This window comes from Pavona decussata, unplaced genomic scaffold (genome assembly GCF_977016875.1).
Source record: "Pavona decussata unplaced genomic scaffold, jaPavDecu1.1 SCAFFOLD_602, whole genome shotgun sequence".
NCBI lineage: Eukaryota > Metazoa > Cnidaria > Anthozoa > Scleractinia > Agariciidae > Pavona > Pavona decussata.
The window spans coordinates 5581405-5599963 of NW_028145860.1; the positions used below are offsets into that span (position 1 = coordinate 5581405).

An 18559-nucleotide genomic window follows, 5' to 3' on the forward strand; every position below is an offset into this window, starting at 1 on the left:
ATGGAACTAACAGCATATACTGTTAAAAGCACCCCTAATATTAACTTTCAAGTAGTTACAACTCAGAAACGAGCTAGGTGACCCTTATTTTTATCATGGAACTGTAAGTAGCAAATTCAGATTCAACACTTCGCAGAGTTTAAAAAAACAATTGTAAGATGGAGTTAAGATCCACATTAAATTTTTGAAAATTTAAGGTGGCTATTAACCTCCTCCTATTGTCCAAAAAGTTGTATCTGAACATGCTAATTATAGTTCCGTAATAAAAATGGGGCCACCGAGCTCGCTTTTGAGATATAACCACTAAAAGCTAAAATTAGGGGTGTTTTTGAAAAGTTACTATTGTTGCTATGGTAACCTATTATGTCGAGAAGGCAACCGTAACTTATTCACCAATGATTAGGTATATGTTTGATACCATTATTAATGTATCAACTGATAAAGAGTGGTAGTATTGATCAATTAAAGTGTAGGTGCTGGAAAGTGCTACAAACCAATGCCAGCTACCTTAAGAGCTCAGTCAACGAAGCACGATTAAGCTTATCCAGGAATTAAAAGCCAAGTGAAACTTCAGTCTGTCAAAATCTATGAAAGAATTTGTTTTGAACTTTTGGTAACGTTACTTTGTCACCAAAAAATTAACAGTGAGTCGTGTTGAAACATTCGAGAGAAAAAAACTTGCTAATTTGTTTCAATTCAGTCCTGGATAAATGCTGATCAGCTTCAATTAACTGAGCTCCATACTTATAAAATTACTAGGGATCTTAAGCAACCATGAGGACAACGGAACGGCAACGAAACTACTAATAAATTTACGTTGTCAATCGTTCAATATTTCAACCTTTTCAAAAACCTGAATTGGTACGAACAACAAATAAAGAGCTGAAAAGAATATAAAAATCACTTAAGTGTGCTAATGTTGTACACAGAACCTTGAATTTGTCCATTTTACGTTGTTCAGTTTTGCAGACGAAGTACGGCAAAAAAAAAAAAAAAACGCAACGTATTGGTTTGTGGCGTTGCCATTGCCGTCGTTGCTCAAGTTCCCCATTTTAATTCGTGATGTCGGATCAAATCTTTAAGCCCAGGCGACAAGACCGCGAGGTGAATGATATAGCTTTCAATAATCCTCCCCCAGCCTCCTAATGAAAACTGAGTTAACAAAAACCAACTCCGGAAGTAAATGGGTTTTTTAGCAATGATTTAGAATAAACTACCCACACCACCACCGGTCTTGTCTCATATGCTTACAAAGACTTTAATCCGACATCATTAAATAACCCTGATGCCTTTTTTTTCGCAGTGGTAGCAATTTGATTTAACTTGAGTTGAATAACGCGTATAAAATCAGGAATATGATGAACGAAACTTTCACAATCTTTCAGATTTCAAGCTCTATAACTGTCGAGCCGTGTTTTAGTTATTCTCAGTTGGTAAATTTGCTCTTCTTGTTCAATTCTGTCATGTTTTGTTCTGTTTCATTGTCTTTTTTTCTGCATGTCTGATGTTAATGTATCTGAATGTTTCAGTAGTTTTTCTACAACCGGTTGCAAAATGGTCGATCCACCTACCAAAATCAGAAGTTTTCCTAGACAATACACTCTCTTAGCAAAACATTTTCAACCTGTGACTTCAGTGGTGACCCTCCCTTTCACAAAACCTGAAACTGGGTCAGGAGGAAAATACCAAAACGAATACAGCATCGACAACCTTGGAGTATCTTAACTCTTAAGCAAACAGTTGTAGCTTTCTTCTGTCAGATTTATCGGAATTTTCAGGTTTTTATCAGATATCTTAGAATCGTTCTGCCCTAACGTTTGCCTAGCTGCTCGATAGTCTTGCTTTTGAAGTATTGTCTGTCATAAATACTTGCCTTGTCATTAATTCAATCGGTCTATATCCGCTATTCCTTTCATTCATGCCTCGTTTCTCTGTGGTTTTGTCGTCGTTTTCAGTTTTTATGGCATCCAAGTCTCATTCCTATTCTTTTTTGCTCATATCTTTTCGTACCAAATTTGTCTCGCGTCTCACAATAGTGAAATGTTAGTTTTATTTCACAAGTTGTTTTCCTTTTCTCCTCATGTTTGTCAAATTTGTCTTGTTTCTCTAAAATTTTCCCTTGGTTTTATCAATTTTGCTATGTATTTCCTCTTAACTGCTGCTGTTCTGTCCTGTTCCTCTATAGTTTTCCTTTTTTTTTTTTTTTTTCCAAAAGCCATCTTTTTTCATCTACAAAACTTTGTTCTCATTTTTCTTCCACGTTTTCTTTTGTTTTCTGCAATAGCTCTCCTGTCGTTTTCCTTTCCATTCTTCGCAGGCAAGGTATCATAAGTTCTGTCATCGTTTGATTTTCTTTCTTACTAGCTTTGTTTTCGTTTTTCAGTCGTTTCTCCAGAGAACCTCTACAAGTTTGCACTCTGTTCCTGTCTAGCCTGCGAACGCAGACGTATTTCCGGCTGTCGCTTCACTCCGCCGGAGTGAAGCGACAGCCGGAAATACGTCTGCGTTCGCAGGCTAGTTCCTGTCATGTTCTGCTACTGTCTGTTTAAAAATTTCGCCTTCTCTGTCACGTTTTGTTCTAATTGTTTTGAACTGTTTTGTTCTTTTTTAGTTATTATGTTCTTGTTTCTGTTATGTTTTGCTCTCAATATATTTTAGCATTTTCTCCCTTTGTAGCCATATTTTTCTCCTCTTCACTGTTCTTGTTTTTCCGTCTTTTTTGTCCTTTAATATCACTCTATAGTTTAATCTTAGGCTTTCCTGTCACGATTTGTTCCTGGCTCGCTATGCTTTTTTGGCTTAAGGTTTTTCTGTCAATCTTTTAAAGGCCTGTTTGTTTAGTATTCTCCTCTGCACTACTTTGTCATGCATTTTTTTCGTTGATCTATAATTGTTCTTGTTCAGATGTTGTTTCGTTTTTAGTTTTCTCTACAATTTTCCTCGAGCCTCTTTCGTTCTTCAAATTTCTTTGTAGATCAGTTCACTTTTCTTTTTAGCGTTTATCTCTTGTCTCTACGATCATCTTTCCATGTTTGGCTTTACATTGTTTCTCTATATTTTTTTTTCTTATGGTTTTGTTCTCTGGCGTGTTTGTATCGTTTCTTTGTTATTTCACTACTGTTTTCTCCGCTGTCTTTTTTCCGTCCTATTTCTCATGTTCCAATATTTATCTGTTGTTTCTCCCACACTCTATTGAACCAGTTTGCTTTACATGGTTATCTTATCTTTTAGTCATCTGTCAGTTGTCATCGTTTCGCTCTAGTCTCGTTCTCTATTTTGTCAATTAACATCATTTTTTCGTCTTTTGTTTTGTCATTACTCTTCTCTGTCGTTACCAATCATCAATGATCGACAGTTCTGGTTATCTTTAAAATTCTTACTCATCACAAAATGAGTGAAAATTAAACCATCGCAAAAATAAAAGGCATCAGGGTGACTATAAATAGTGTTACATCTATTGTGAAATATATTCGTATAAAAAGGTCTGATTGAGCTCCAACTATAAGCTGAGAAAGAACCTGTTCTTTCGCTAATAGCTAAGAAATTTTGTTTCCTCTTCCAAGAATGTGAAAACATTTGCTTTTACCCTGGCAACCGTATGACATGAAGCGTACGTTCACTACACTAATGGTTGAACTCTCGAATTACAAGTCAGTAACTGAATGCTAAAAAGTGAGAGCTACTGTGCAGTACTTTCCGGTGGTGCTGTTTATTACGCTGTACAAGGTGGTTCTAACTTTTGAGTCTGTGGATGAAATCCTAAAGCGTGACCATTCAAATGAAAGCTACTGAGCAGTACTTTCCTGTGTTACTGTTTATTATGCTGTACAAGTGGTTCAACTTGAGTCCCTGAAAGAAATCCTAAAGTGTGAAAATTCAAAGGAAAAGTACTGAGCAGTACTTTCGTGTGGTGCTGTTACGAGGTAGTTCTAACTTTTCAGTCTGTGGATCAAATCCTGAAATGAAAGCTACCGAGCAGTACTTTTCTGTGGCAATGCGTACTATGCAGTAAAGGTGGTTCTAACTTTTGAGTCTGTGGACGTGAATCCTAAAGTGTGACCATCCAAATGAAAGCTCCTGAGCAGTACTTTCCTGTGGTACAGTGTTTGTTATGTTGTACAGGTTAGTTTTAAACATAGAGTCTAAGCATGAAATTCTAAAGTGTGGCAGGAATCTACCTGATTGGTGGAAAATGATTCTGATGATTCCAACTCTTGTGAGTGCGAATGAAAAAGTGTAATGATTCAAATGAAATTTGTTGAGTAGTACTTCCCTCTGTGTTCTCCCAGAGTGAAGAGGTAAACTTAAGGCTGAGAAATGAATTGAATTTTGCCCAATATCCGAGAATTGACCACAAGCACTCAGTCAGACCTTCTTATGAATGAAACTATGGAGACCATGGCCCAAGTGTTCAAAACACGATCATGCTAATCCAGAATAAGTTGCAAGTTTGAATGGACGATTTTCCTGTATTTTAATCACTGAAACATAAATTGGGAATTGCAGAACGCTGAATTTTTTTTTATTTTAAAATACTTTTTCCAACCGTTTTTGGCAAGTGAAACCAAAGCGGTATTCTGGATTAGCTTTTAATCCGGCTTTTGAACAATTGAACCATCAGTTTTAAGTATGTAAGTTAAAGTTTTCAAGAAATTAACCTTGGGGCCAACTGATTTATGGAGTCTTCTGTCCGCAGTCTGCAGTCCAGTCCACTCTCTTTACCGATCGATGTTGTTGTTCCCTCTTGACTTGTAAATAAAACTTGCAACTAACATCCAAAACAGAAAAACTCTATTAATAAAATAAATGCAAGCAATGTAATGACCTTGCAATTTTAAATTAACATAGGAAATGTGAAGAATTCTTCTAGCTTTTATAAATACCACGGGCCAAAAGTTTCGGTATTTTTGTCATGTGACAGAGAGACTGTGACAATGTGCACAGGAATGAAATCAGTACGTGTATAACTCTGGCTAACAGTTGATTATATAAAAATATCTGAGGAGAAATTTGATTCTGATCACTCTGCAAACGAATTAATATCTCACCTTTTTAATAGATCTTTATCCTGAAGTTGAGTTTCCAAATTGAGCCATTCTGTGCGTGGTATCTGCATGGAAGGAAACAATAGCAGCATGAAAACAATGTTTACTCTCTCGCCCCTTCCCCCTGAAAAATCTATTTTCCTCTTGTTCATTTTAATTCTGTGTTATGATAGAGGGGGGAGGTGTGGGAAGGGAAGAGGTGGAACGAGTTCTATTTATTTATTTCTAGAGTTCTGCTATTTATTTTGTAAATTAAACTATCATTAAAAGGTAATATCGTAATTCAAGAATATCTGTTAGCTTTCTTACGAACACACAAAATGTTTCTTAAAATAAGAATGGTTATGCTCGTAATCTACTCACCGGAGATCAGAAGAATTCTGTCTCTTTGGAAATCTGTCCATACAAATCACAAAATCTCCTGCATCTAAATAACAAGAAATTAAAGATATCGGTTTGTATACTGAAAGAGGCAATCATTGACTCATATCCCGTCGCTAAAAATTTTCAAGATGACATGTACAAAAGCTTGCAAAAGTTCCTGTAGACTTAACTACCTTGCTCGCCAACCAAAAAGTTTTACTGAAACAACTTGTATCCGAATTCAATCATTGATTTGTTAAGCAAATCTTTGAACCAAATATGCAAAAGTTTTAAAACTGGGACGTAACAGCTTCCAATCCAGGGGAAAGGCAATACTCGTAACCGTTACATGCTCAGTACTTGATACAAGCGGTACTGTCTTAAACCACAAACTCTTAGGAACAACAATATCTACTTACTCTACGATAAAAAAAACTTAATTTTAAACAACGTACTATGCGAGCGAAATAGGAAACGAGTGATATCGGGTAAATACCTCTCGAATCTTGAATTCGTCCATGTTGAATGTCCTGAAACGCCGTCGGTTTCCGACCATCAGTTCAAGAAAGCTTCAAGTTTAACTGGTATGAACAGAAGTCTGTCATGGCGGTATGGACTGTACTCCATGAAATAAACCGCAACATTAACATCAGTGTTTTGAAATATTTTGTCCAGGAAACAGCTATAAGGACGGAGTTAGGTTTTACCGTTGTAGTTCCTCGTGGTGATGATAGGTGTGAGAAAAAGACGAATAATTTAGTAATAATCTACAATTCAAATGTTGAGCCTCAATTTCGAATCGCTCAGTTATTTTCCTTTCGGAGGAAAATCTAAAGTTCAAATGCTTGGGCGATGGCTGGGCAAAAATATTAAAGTATAATAACTGGAAAACTTTTCGGGAACGCAGTGAAATAACTGATAACGGTAAAAAATCGGCGGGGGTGTAGGTACTAAAAAAACTTCTTGCTAACAAGAGTAGCTCTTCATATTTTAACAAACCTCGGATTTTTCCCCTAATTGTAATTTAGAAATGTTTACTGAGAAAAAACCCGGAGACTGAACCAGCGAAGATTGGATCCTCAAAGCAGGGAGAAACTCAAGCCATGGGAGATGCGACTGAATTATCACCAAACAATTTCTGTTGTCCTTCAATCGCTCGTAGGCTTTAATTTCGCCGGCTTACTGAATTTTCCTCTTCCTTCCTGACTTTTTAGTTTCACGAAGGTTTTTATGGGAAAATCCACTCTTAATTTCAATCTTAATTTAAAAAGCGGACATAGCATTTTAGTGATGTAAAAATTGTATTTCATTATCAGTAAAAACCAGTGATAAACTGCGTTTGCAAGGACCACCGTGACAAAATAAAAGTACCGGATCCTGTAGTAAAGGATCTAATCAGCAAAAAAATTGTAAAGCAAATAATCTAAAAAAAGAGCAAGGCTGATTTCACGGTCAGGGAAGTAAATTTTCCAATATTTCGAAAGGCACGGCCTTTCTTCTTCAGGGTATGTTTGAGACTGACCCTGTGGCAAGATACGTTACAATTTAAACAGTTACAATAGATACCTGAAAAAAGGCTAAAGTTACATAAACAAAAACGTTACAATTTGAAATTTGAAAATACAACTGGTAAATAGGTATAAGCTAACGTTACAACGTGGTAGACGAAAACAAAATACGTAACAATGAGTTAATTACATAACTGAGGAAGATGAAAGACGGGAAAAATGTTCATGTCTCATCTCTCCTATTAAGACCTAAGGGTTCAATAGTTTGACCTCTGTCGATGAGGTATGCCTCTCTAGCTTTGCGTACACTGTCACGATTAGATTTGATGAGTTCGAGAGGAATTAGTACCGTGTCAGAAGCGTTATGGTCGTTAGAAAGAAAATGTTCTGAAACTGTGGTGGGTTTGGACAAACAAACAGTTCCAAACCCACATTTTTCCCGTCTTTCATCTTCCTAAGTTATGTAATTAACTCATTGTTATGTATTTTGTTTTCGTCTACCACGTTGTAACGTTAGCTTATACCTATTTACCAGTTGTATTTTCAAATTTCAAATTGTAACGTTTTTGTTTATGTAACTTTAGCCTTTTTTCAGGTATCGATTGTAACTGTTTAAATTGTAACGTATCTTGCCACAGGGTCAGTCTCAAACATACCCTGAAGAAGAAAGGCCGTGCCTTTCGAAATATTGGAAAATATACTTCCCTGACCGTGAAATCAGCCTTTGTCTTTTTTTAGAGTATTTCATTATCGGCTATTTTTGCTGTTAAATTTTCTGCGCGCCGCCATTTTGGATTCCATGACAATATACATACTAGGTGCACACTGCTTTCGAGTGGTATACCATGAAATATCCCACGAGTGACTAGATTTTTCCTAGTATACACACGAGCCTTTAGGCGAGTGGGTAAACAAAGAAAAATCTAGTCACGAGTGGGGTATTTCATGGTATACAACGAGAAAGCTTTGCATAACTAATTTATCCCATGCCACTCATTGAATTAACACAAAACGTCACTCTTTAATACTTTAACAGCAAATATAATCCGTGAAAAATATTCAAAAGGTTGGCAACGTTTCTTGAAAGTACATATTTTTGATAAAAAATTAAAAAATATAAATAGATACTGCTCATTAAATGTTTAAAAGCCTTTGTAGGCCGCAAGGAACGCCGGGATTTTTCGTGGAACACTACCCGTTGCATACCGCAAAATATGCAACGGGTTTCTAGCTTTCTGATTGGCTGTATTCTCTATGGCATGGGATAAAAGATAGTTTGTATCATATTCTACCAATTATCGCTACAAACACTCTGGAGCTTCCTACGCGCAAAACTTTCCACGCGCGGTCGATCGCGCTATTGCGCGCGCGGAACCCTCGAAGGTGAACAGGGGAACTCGGACAAGTAAGCCCGGATAGAATGTTAACTTGTTCATGGTAACTTGGAATGACTGTATTGTGAATGAACTCCTTGAAAACTTTTAAGCACTGAGGCGAGATCACTGACCTTGGGTACGCATCAGGGGATTGGGGATAAGTCGTTTCCGAGAAATTAAGTTTTCTGGGAATCCCCGCAAAGATAAATATTCATTATTGACGTATAACTTCACATTCGCTTTAGAACTGAACCAAGAAGAGAAAGCAAACAGACAACGGTAATATCAGTTAGCATATCATCAACATACCGTCAAACAGAATGGCCAGTGTAGAGGTGCAAAGGGAAATCTGTGATTTGAAGGCGAAGCTCAAAAACTACAAAGCCGGAAGTATCGAAGGACTGCATACTTTCACGGACGCCCTTGAAGGCGAGATGGAAGGCATGCAAATACGAATCGCGGTGTTTGGAATGACTGGAACCGGAAAATCGTCGTTGGTAAATACGATTTGGAAGTCCTTGTACGGAAAGGAAAGCACCCCTGCTATAGAGCAGTCATCAGGCGCCGAAGGAACACAAATTCTGGAAGATTTCCACTCACGATCGGCAGCTGGAAATCAACTTGGAGGTTTTGTGTTTAATGATACAAGAGGATTTAACTTCGATTTCAGCAATGCTGAAGAAAGTAAGTGTTCATGATGATGATACTTTCTTTTAAAACAATTTTGACTTCTATGTTTTCGTTTTTTTATAACGTACATATATTTCGTGGAACAGCGTGGAAACAGAATCGATCAGCTTTTCGGTTTCGACGGCACTTCCGGTTTCCTAGGAACTTTTGAATCTCGAGTCTATAGCGGGGATATGCCCACTCCCTCCCCCTCACCACTGTTACGGCGGAGGGGTTTCATGGTCATTTTTAGCACTTCACAGAAATTTTCAGTCAAGAACAAAACTATGGGGGAGGCCGCCAGGCATAGGCCCGGGATTTGACAGTAAAATCTGACCGTATTACTTGTGTACATTTTAGAAAAATTCAAAGACGTTTAGTGACTCTTTTGACCATTCAAAAACGACCTGCTGTGGAGCATTTAAACAAAAAATCTCAGTTAAATTCATATGCCCCACATTTGCCCAACCCCCCCCCCCCCTTCACGACCCCATGCGGCCAAACAACTCCTCGTCCCCCACCCCCTTGGTTTCGCCTTTCTTATCAATACACTTCTCCGTCCACAGTAGCCAGTTAACGTTTCACAATCGTTTATATATTGTGTGTAACTCTTTACTTTAGATGAACTCTTTCGAGTTCTGTACGGCAATGTTGAACCGGGAGAGCATATAAAGCGAGGAGACTGGGCAAATAAAATGGCTGAGAAAGCTGGCCAGGCTGCTCACAGGCTCGAAAAGCCTCCGATTGCTGACCAGGTCCATGTGGTATTGTGGGTAATCAAGGCTAATGATATTCGGTTTGTGAATGACCAATATCACGACAAATTTGATTTCGTTCGGCAAATTTTGAACAGAGAAGGTGAGTTTACGTGGAGATACATTCATGTCAAGGCCTTCGGTGATAATTTCTTTTATTTTTCCTCACTATAGTCTTCACTTTCTTGCACCCCACCCCTCCCCCCTCCCCGCTCCGTCTATGAATTGGTTAAGTCAAGTCGACATTGCTTCTTACAAGAATAACTATCAAAACATAAATTTTAAGGGGGAATAAAAAATTGCTCACGAAACTGTGGTGCTACATCGGTGGGGGAGTGAAAATGAATGTTTTCTTTTATCGAGAGATTAAATTAGCAGCCACCGTAAAAAGATACAAAAACTGACGTTTCGAGCGTTAGTCCTCCGTCATACGCCATGAAATGTCCTTACATGGGTGCTCCCTTTAGCGCCCACGCCTTTTTTTATGGGTATCCTAGTGTGACATTTCCTGCTCACTACATGACATAGCTTCCCATTCAAAGTCTTCATTTTTCTTCTTTTAAAATGATTCTTGTTTCTGTTCGACGTCTTATCACTCGGCTACGTTTTTCAATCATATACAGCTGTTTCGACAAAGGTTGTCCAAAAAAAGCGTAAATCGTACGCGACAATGTCAAAAGGTAGTCTGGAAAATACCCAATAAATTTCAATAAAAGTTCTGAGTCCATATTTCCCGCCATCTCAAGTCTTCGCTGTAAGGTCGAAGCATTGTGGATTCTGAGCTCTTATTGAAATTTATTGGGTATTTCCCAGACTATACCTTTCGGCATTGTCGCGTACGATTTTACGCTTTTTTGGACAACCTTTGTCGAAACAGCTGTATAACGTTTTCCTTCAATCATTGCACCCACACTTTGGAATAATCTATCGCGGTTGATATAAGAACTACAGCTTGTCTAAGTTCTTTTAAAACCAGAGTTAAGACCCTTTTATTTAGTCGTTGCTTTGAAATGTTTCTTATTTTTCATATGTCTTTATACTAACGAGTATTATAACTATCTTAAGCCCGCCGCACACGAGAGGAAACGGCTGAGCTATCTGCCTCGCGAGGCATTTTGCTCAGCTCTTTCCTCACGTGTGCGGCGGGCTTTAGTAGTTTTGTTAAGCGCTATTGCTTAAGGTGATTCCATCGAAAAAGAAGGAGTATTTAAAATTGTCTAAGACTTGGTACAGTTCATGACTATGTTATGAGCATTACAAAAATGCAATAAAAAATGGGGGTCACCGTGCTCGTTTTTGTGCAACCTGGATGGCTATTATAGTAAATAGACGACCCACGAGGTTTATATTAGGAACGCTAGTAATCAGAAAAGGGAACTATCATTTCTAGAAAAATTAATTTCTTGCATTAAAATATCGAAGCAGTTAACCAAAATTTACTTTAATCTGACACAACAAACTATTTTAATTAAACTGGAATAAAGATTATAAAAGAAATTAAAGATTTTGCTGCGTGTGCACGTAAGCAGCACTAACTAAATACGTGCTTTTTAAAGCATTCAAATAAAAATATCTCAAAGTAGAGTATTAAACTTTTCTTTAAATCGCGATATATAGTAGTCAACCGTATGACATTTAAATTGATGCATTAAAAAATGGGTGTCACCGTGCTCGTTTAGAAGAAAAGGACCATTTATTTTCCTGCCGAGCTTAACCTCAAGGAAATCCCGTAATGTTGTGCGTGCGCGCGCTAAATGACGCGGAAAATTATGCGCAGCAAGGATGCGCAATGCAATTCGATGGAATCACCTTAACTAGTAGAAATAGCTATAGAAATAAAGATTATTATTATTATTATTATTGTTGTTGTTATTATTATTATTATTATTATTATTATTATTATTATTAATTCCTTTTGTTGTTTCCCCGAAAGGTGTTACCATAGTGACAGTTGTCACTCACGAAGACGTAATAAAATTTCAAGACAAGAATGAAGTCAAAAGAAAAGCCATGGAGGTGACCGGAAGCAGCAGGGGTCAAACGTTTCTGTTGGCCAATTGGCTCTCTGAGCAGGAAGAATATGACGAGAGATACGAGCGTGACGCGTTGAAAATGCTGCGTACTGCGCTTGGGTGCGGGGAACGATCTGTGAGAGCTCGACAGATTCGACGTAAACTTAGTAAGAAGTAAACGAGGTTTCAGCGCGCAAAGTATAAAGCTGCTTGTTCGAAGAACGGCAACAACTTAGCTTTTTTTTAGCACAGACAAAAGTAAATCACAATACCACACCTTGGGCTTGATTCTAGTCGACGATAGGCTTTAAAAATTAGTACATGTTATTATTATTATTATTATTATTATTATTATTATTATTATTATTATTATTATGAATCAATGTAAAACGTACGAATGCTTAATAAAATAGTTACATGGGGCGCACAGCGTAACCCATGTTGCCAAAGGGAATGTAATCTTTTCCCAATAAAACTATATCCATCAAAACTACTAAAGCTATATATCACTTCACAGAGTGTGTGTTAAAATTCCTATCATGAAACTATTTAGAAAGCCCTAGGATTAATTCGTATTATTATTATTATTATTATTATTATTATTATTATTATTTTTCTTTTGTTTTTCACGACAGAGTAACGTTTCTCAGCGTTTCCGCAAGCTATAGTAATACCTTACGATAAATTAATTTGAAGGTAACAAACAGGTGATTTCGCTTTTCTTTTACCTTGAAAAGAGGGATTCATGATTGGAACCGGAAATAAGGGGACTTGAAACTTCGGCAAAGATTTTCTGCAACATCCCACTCCACCCTTTATCCCCTTGTTGACTCCAGGCCCCCATCTTACGAAAAGCTCTGAATCCATCACTGTCTCGGACCTTCCTGTGTTTAAAAGGTTCTTCATTAGGATTTCTCTATGGCGCTGTTTGTTTTGTAGCATTTTACTGAATAAGATTCGCTAGCTTTTTTGAAGTTTGATTTTTAACGTTCTTGGGAGTGAATGCAGCAGACAGTTTTACTGGAGTTTTATAGTTATTCTCAGATTAAATTACGAACTTTGAAGTTTAAACAATAGCGAAGTATTAAGTGCCACGCCCAGGGCCAAGCCGTTATCTTGTACACTGGCACACGATAACAAACTAAACTTAGGAATGCTTTTTTAGTCTGTAAATTAATATTTTGTATATATTATTTTAGTGCTATTTGTTTTTGTATTGCACCCGCCTGGACTATGTGGATCACTGTCGTTTTGTTGTTTGAATAAAGTTATAGACAGGTGTAATTTTATTCAAAATTAATAGCATAAAATTGTAGATTTTATTGTATAATTTAGGTTAGATTAGTTTAGCGCATCAGCTTCAGGTTGCATTTTAACCTTCTAATTGAGTATCTAAATAAAACAAGGGTTACCGACACTGCAGTACTAATTTTGAAATCTGTGTGACCAAATGAATGGAAGATATTGGTTATGTGGTTGCGGTCGTTTTTCGATATTTTTCATAATTAAATTTGTGATTTTTTTCAACAGGCTTTTAGTGTTAAAAAACCATCAAGTATGCATTAAGATAATTCATAGCATTGGCTTAAAAATTATCTTTAAAAGAACTTTGAAGTTATGAGACTGAATGAATAATAAATTTAAGCGTTGCGCAAAACATTGCATATCTGCATATCTGCATTGTACAATTCTATTATAAAATATTTTGCTGAAAAATACTTTTGGTTCGTCTCCCATGCCCAGGGTTACTTTTTAATTCTGTAAAAACAACATCTTTTAATTTCAGGAGAATGGTTGTTACACATATTACGAAAATAACTTTTTGTTTTCATTATAAATTTTCACATGTTTTGAGGTCAATATCCAGCCAATAAGATTCATTTTGTATCATTTTTGATAAAACTAAGATTACGCCACAGCCCAGCGGGCGCACAAAATTATTTTAGCGAAAATTCGGCGGTGTTATCTCATCTAGAGTTTTCAACCGAAGTGACGCAGACAAATAAGTGCTAGCATCTTGAAACATACAGGAACAAAAGGTAAGTTTTTTTTTTAACTTTTTGCTTCGCTAACACTAACATTCAATGGATACTCAACTTTCCTTTTCACCACTGTTTGTTTATACGAAAGAGACGTAAGGATCCATGTTAGTTGTTGTGTATTCGCGGTGCCTACAAATCCTCGAAGCAGGAAATACTTTATTTTCATACGTTTCGTTTTATTTAATTTAACAGTAAGATATAAACTCTTTAGAGTGATACATCCTTTATTAGTGTACATAGATGCTACAAAACTCTTTGTTCGTTTTAAACGTTTAAGCCCTCGGTGAAAATTCCAATCCTATTGAATACAAGAGGAAGATGTAAGAAAAAGCTTTCCAGTCATAAATTTTTAATTTGGCAGATGGGAAATTCCGGCCAAGGCATAGATATAGAGATAGCAAAAAAATCAAGTTTGTTGCTGCATGGTCTAGATGTTTAGTCAATCTTCTTTGATGTGCCGAGGAGAAAGACCGGCTTATCTTTAAGAGGAAGAAGAAAATTGGCAAACCAGTCGATACAGACGCAGCCAGAATCTCGTTCAAAACAGTTTTTATTATTATTTTTTCAAAGACACAACCTTTGACCGAACTGGTTCAGTTTAAACTAGAAGTGTGACGAATGAAGGAAAAATATTCTAAGATGTGTTAGGCAGTGCTCGTAAATGCCAATATGTCAATTCAGTATCACAAATGATATAAAAAAACTTCCAAAGCAATCTGCTGTCATCTTGTATGAGTAAAAGAAAATATAACCAGCAAATCGTTTATCTTTCTGTCAGTTTGCATTGTAGACTGCAGTCTATTGAAAGGTTAATGAAGCAATAACACCTTTAAATTATCCGGAACGGATTGGATGAAAAGAAAACTCATTTTGGTTCAATTGATGTCGACGGTTTCCGGCAAGGAAGTGGGCCCATATGTAAATTTGGCTTAATTATACGGAAAAAACTTCCACAAAATCAGCTCGTTTAACAGTTTAATATCCTAGCCTTTTTCTCGTGCGTTGGTTTATGAGAGGAGATCAAAATGTTTTAATGCAAACAATACCAAAGTAAGTACGTTGAAGGTAAGATGAAATTATCTTTGATGTAGCAGAATTGACTACACATGAGCGAAAAAAATTAAATAAATATGAATTCTCACCTAAAATTGAAAAGTGAAAGAAATTGAAGGCAGTAATGTCACGTTCCCTGGAGACTAGAAAGTTGTATTTGTTAAGAGAAAATGGTGGTTTAAGAAAAAAAATCTCCCTCAGTTTTATTCTTAGAACTGGTTTTGTCGAGCACAGTCGTAAGCAATCCTGAGTACTGATTTCAGTGTGTAAGCTCTGAATACAGACTACAAATAAACCAAACTAGTTCTTAGCAGCTAAAAGTTGCGCATTAACTCAAAGCCTGTGCTTGCTTTTTTGATTGAAGAAAAAAATTGCATGGCAAAGTAAACCAGAGAGAAAATAAGCTATCTATGATACACAAGAGCGATCAGATATGCCATGTTGCTTAGCAACGCCGCTGAGAAGTCGACTCCAGTTTCTCTTACACACCGATGGATCGCTAAAGTAATCTCTAATTGAAGCATAAACGAGAAAAAAAATCAACAAATTTACCGTCTAAAACGCACGGTGAAAATAAATATTCATCGCAAAATGATTCGGTTGAATTTAGCTTATGCATAATAAACTACCAGCTATCAACAGAATTTGTTATGCTTCCGACTGACGTAAAAATGAATTGTATTTTATGTTTTCGAGTGTCATGAAGGGAGAGAAGAAAAAAAAAACCAGGTGGACATAAAGCTTGTTACGATAAAAGAATTAATTTTGCTAAGAAGCATTCACCTTAATTGTATAAAATGGACCATACAAAATGGATGCTCTGATTGACCAAAACATTGTTTTTTTTTTGTTTACTTCGATAGAAAAACATAAATCTTTTGTGGATTTATTTTGAAAACTAAAGAAAACATGTTCTCGTTATTTCAATCGAATAATGGAAAAAAGTAGAAGTTAAGGATAACTGAAAACAGCTGTAAAAACAGACTCCAGTCAATTTATTAATGTTGGCCGCTCTTTTATCAAGTAGTATGTGATTAATTCACAGCTCAGTGGTAAGCAGAATACTGATATAACTTGATGTCTGGTTTTCACGGGTGACGCAAGTCAGGAGGAAGCTTCACAACATTCATCTGTAAATGTCAAAGCGGGCTCGGCGCAAGTATTAGGGAACTACAGATCAGAGAACGAGTACGACTTTCAAGTATCAAATCAGTAACATCCCCAGAACTCTCGCTCCTTCCTGTTGCGGTTTACCAGCAGATAAGGAGACTCTAGAAAAAAGATTGGTGTGAAGTGGTTATCTAAACCGCGCAAACTAGATTTGAAAAGTCGTCCTCGTACTCAATCCCGTACGGTCTCGTAGTTCAATCCGAAGATCCCTATTAACGAAAGCACAAGAGTGCAAATTTTCGTCTTCTTTATGCGCTTTTACTTATATCTCAATGATTCTTAGTGGTAACCTTTTCACTTTCCATTATTAGCTATGCTTCTGTCTGCCCGCCGCGAGCTTGCGTCGTTCGCTAGTGAAAACCACGCCTTACTGGCGATATTTTCGACTTTTTGTTTCATTGTTTATCTTAAGCCTATGTAGCTTTAAAATTAATGATTTATCTCTTGTATTAGAGCTGTTTTCGTCGCGTTGAGGATATTTTCAAATTGGTTAAATGATTTCTCGAAAAATTGTCCCTAGCATCTCTTGTTTGTCTATAGTTTTATACCAAGGTACGATGTAAGTCTAAATACAAGGACTTGACGGACTTGGCCCTGAAATAGTTTTTTTATCCCTGAGATAATAGAGACAGTTGATACCAATCGGAAGCAATTGAGCCGTATTGTTTGTTTCTCGTCGGATATTCTGTAAAATAAATTTGGGATGATCTTTGTTGTTTCCAACTGGAGAGATAAAAACTATGAATTTCCGTTCGTGAATTTTACTGCTTCGTTCAATAATCTCTTTGATAAACTACTGGCTGTAAATGCTCTCTTTGGAACTGTTAAAGCGCTATCACATTTACCAACAATTATTTTCCACATTCAGCTTCTTTTCCTTATCATCATAGCCGTTTATTTATTCTTTCAGACATTGGGTTTGTTCGTGAAAGATGACATTTGTATACACAGTGTTCTTCATAGAGTGGGAGGCGTGTAAGGATTTTTTGCGGGACATACGATTCCCATCACGGAGCCAAATCGAAATTCACATATTTCACCGAAAAGACTCCGATGTTAACCATCTTCGCAGCACTATTCCCGATAAAAAGCAATACGACGATGGTCGGCCAGTCGTCGTAAAGCACTCGTCTCTCACCACGTTTCCGAACGCTGTCGAAGACATACTCGTTTACTACGCCAGTTCGTACGACTTTTCCCGATTCAAGAAGCCCGATGTGTATTTGGTTTCGGGCGAGGGTCGGCGTTACGAAGAATTGGCGAAGATTTTACGAAAGGACAAGAGAGTGTCGGCGTGGGTGATCGACGGTAGAAGAACCACACTCTTGGACTGGCTTGACGCAAACTATGTTTGTAAAATATGTAAATTTATTTTTGATTCTGCTCACGAGGGAGTGCAACACTACGATGAATTTCACATGAAGTAAAACAAAATCTGTAATAACAGCGAAAAGTGTTGCATTTGTAAACTGAACTTTACCAAGTTGATTCAGCATTACTTCTAAGTTATTCCGTGGGTACATTGCCAATTACCTGACTCTCAAGAGATTCTAAAGCAGATAGCAAGACTGAAACAAGTCCCTAAACATTCATGTTTATAAAAAAACATCAGTACCTCCTGAGAACCGAATAATGGCCCAGGCTCTAAAAAGTCTTTCTAATAACTCATGAGTCGTGCCAGAAGACATTCATGTTTTGTAATGAAGAGAGATTCAAAGGAAGCCTGGACTGTGAATCAAATCTTTAAACTATAGTGCATCTATAAAACAACCCATGGAAGTGAAATTAAAGGTTAAAAATAAACTGTTTGTGATCAGATCTACGATTCAGTCATGGCCGGTTTTCCCTCACTGAGTATGACAGCACTTCCCTTACCTAGTGTTTTGCACATTTTTACGTGTGGACAAGGACATGACCAACTACCCCTATGAAGGGAATTTCCCCATGTTAGGTGACCCCGCGTATCCCCCATATTATGATATTCCACGGCTTAGTGTGCCGTTAAAATACTTTGTAAAGTAGTGAAAGTCAGCTTTTAAAGTTGAACGTTTTTTTTTCTAATAACATAAGCATTGTGAACATGAGTAATAGAAGTTATTTGGAAATTCCGAAAGGAAGACGTTTTAATTTCTTTTATAGTAAATGTATAGATTGGAAGCTGATTGGCTAAAACCATGATGCCAATGTAACACACAGAAAAGCGTGATTAAATATTTTCAAGGTTGTGTTCTGCAAGACAAAAAATAAAACCGTGATGTTAACTGAAAGAAAGAGTGTTTGTTTGTTTGTTTGTTTGTTTTTTTGCTATTTCTTTTTTTGCAGGATATCTTAGAATGAAGACAATTGATTTTGAAATAAGTAGCAAAAACAGTGATTGATGAAAAAAAGCTGAGTTACCAGAATTCTTTTCCATGCATGATATTACCATAAAACACTGCAACCATTTGGGAACACTCGAGAAATGTAGAAAACACAAAGCCACTTCCTACATTACTCAAATGAACATGGTTTTGCCTTCTTCAGATACATAAAAAGTTATGATGGAACCCCGATATCAAGGACCTCT

The 18559-nt window shown here is 36.9% G+C and overlaps 2 protein-coding genes and 1 long non-coding RNA gene across 6 annotated transcripts; 2 read left to right on the top strand and 1 right to left on the bottom strand.

The window, feature by feature from the left end:
• Window positions 1–4578: 4578 nt before the first annotated feature.
• LOC146449623 (uncharacterized) lies at window positions 4579–6273 on the bottom strand. The gene is made up of 4 exons (XR_014860697.1): window positions 5905–6273; window positions 5409–5472; window positions 5049–5110; window positions 4579–4768 (listed from the first exon to the last, which is right to left on the bottom strand). It is a non-coding gene; the product is annotated as an uncharacterized LOC146449623 (long non-coding RNA).
• A 2047-nt stretch (window positions 6274–8320) lies between these two features.
• On the top strand, window positions 8321–13145 carry LOC146449624 (uncharacterized). The gene is made up of 3 exons (XM_085101704.1): window positions 8321–8976; window positions 9583–9819; window positions 11650–13145. The coding sequence occupies exons 1-3, from the start codon at window positions 8613–8615 to the stop codon at window positions 11904–11906; spliced, it is 858 nt and encodes a 285-aa protein (XP_084957830.1). The 5' UTR covers window positions 8321–8612; the 3' UTR covers window positions 11907–13145.
• A 515-nt stretch (window positions 13146–13660) lies between these two features.
• LOC146449625 (uncharacterized) lies at window positions 13661–17733 on the top strand. 4 transcript variants are annotated; one of them, XM_085101560.1, is made up of 2 exons: window positions 13661–13767; window positions 16904–17733. In XM_085101560.1, exon 2 carries the CDS (start codon window positions 16926–16928, stop codon window positions 17418–17420), a length of 495 nt encoding a protein of 164 aa, XP_084957686.1. In that variant the 5' UTR covers window positions 13661–13767; window positions 16904–16925; the 3' UTR covers window positions 17421–17733. The 4 variants fall into 4 exon arrangements, with proteins under 4 accessions (XP_084957686.1, XP_084957690.1, XP_084957687.1 ...); XM_085101564.1 differs by lacking the exon at window positions 13661–13767 and adding an exon at window positions 13846–13895; XM_085101561.1 differs by lacking the exon at window positions 13661–13767 and adding an exon at window positions 14718–14835.
• Window positions 17734–18559: the final 826 nt, after the last annotated feature.

What these genes read in the sequence shown, in the direction of transcription:
- LOC146449624 (XM_085101704.1), top strand. Translation starts at nt 8,613, where the DNA reads ATGGCCAGTGTAGAGGTGCAAAGGGAAATCTGTGATTTGAAGGCGAAG. An exon ending in TTTCAGCAATGCTGAAGAAA is followed by an intron (nt 8,977 to 9,582) that starts GTAAGTGTTCAT and finishes TCTTTACTTTAG; the next exon opens with ATGAACTCTTTCGAGTTCTG. An exon ending in GCAAATTTTGAACAGAGAAG is followed by an intron (nt 9,820 to 11,649) that starts GTGAGTTTACGT and finishes TTTCCCCGAAAG; the next exon opens with GTGTTACCATAGTGACAGTT.
- LOC146449625 (XM_085101560.1), top strand. Translation starts at nt 16,926, where the DNA reads ATGACATTTGTATACACAGTGTTCTTCATAGAGTGGGAGGCGTGTAAG.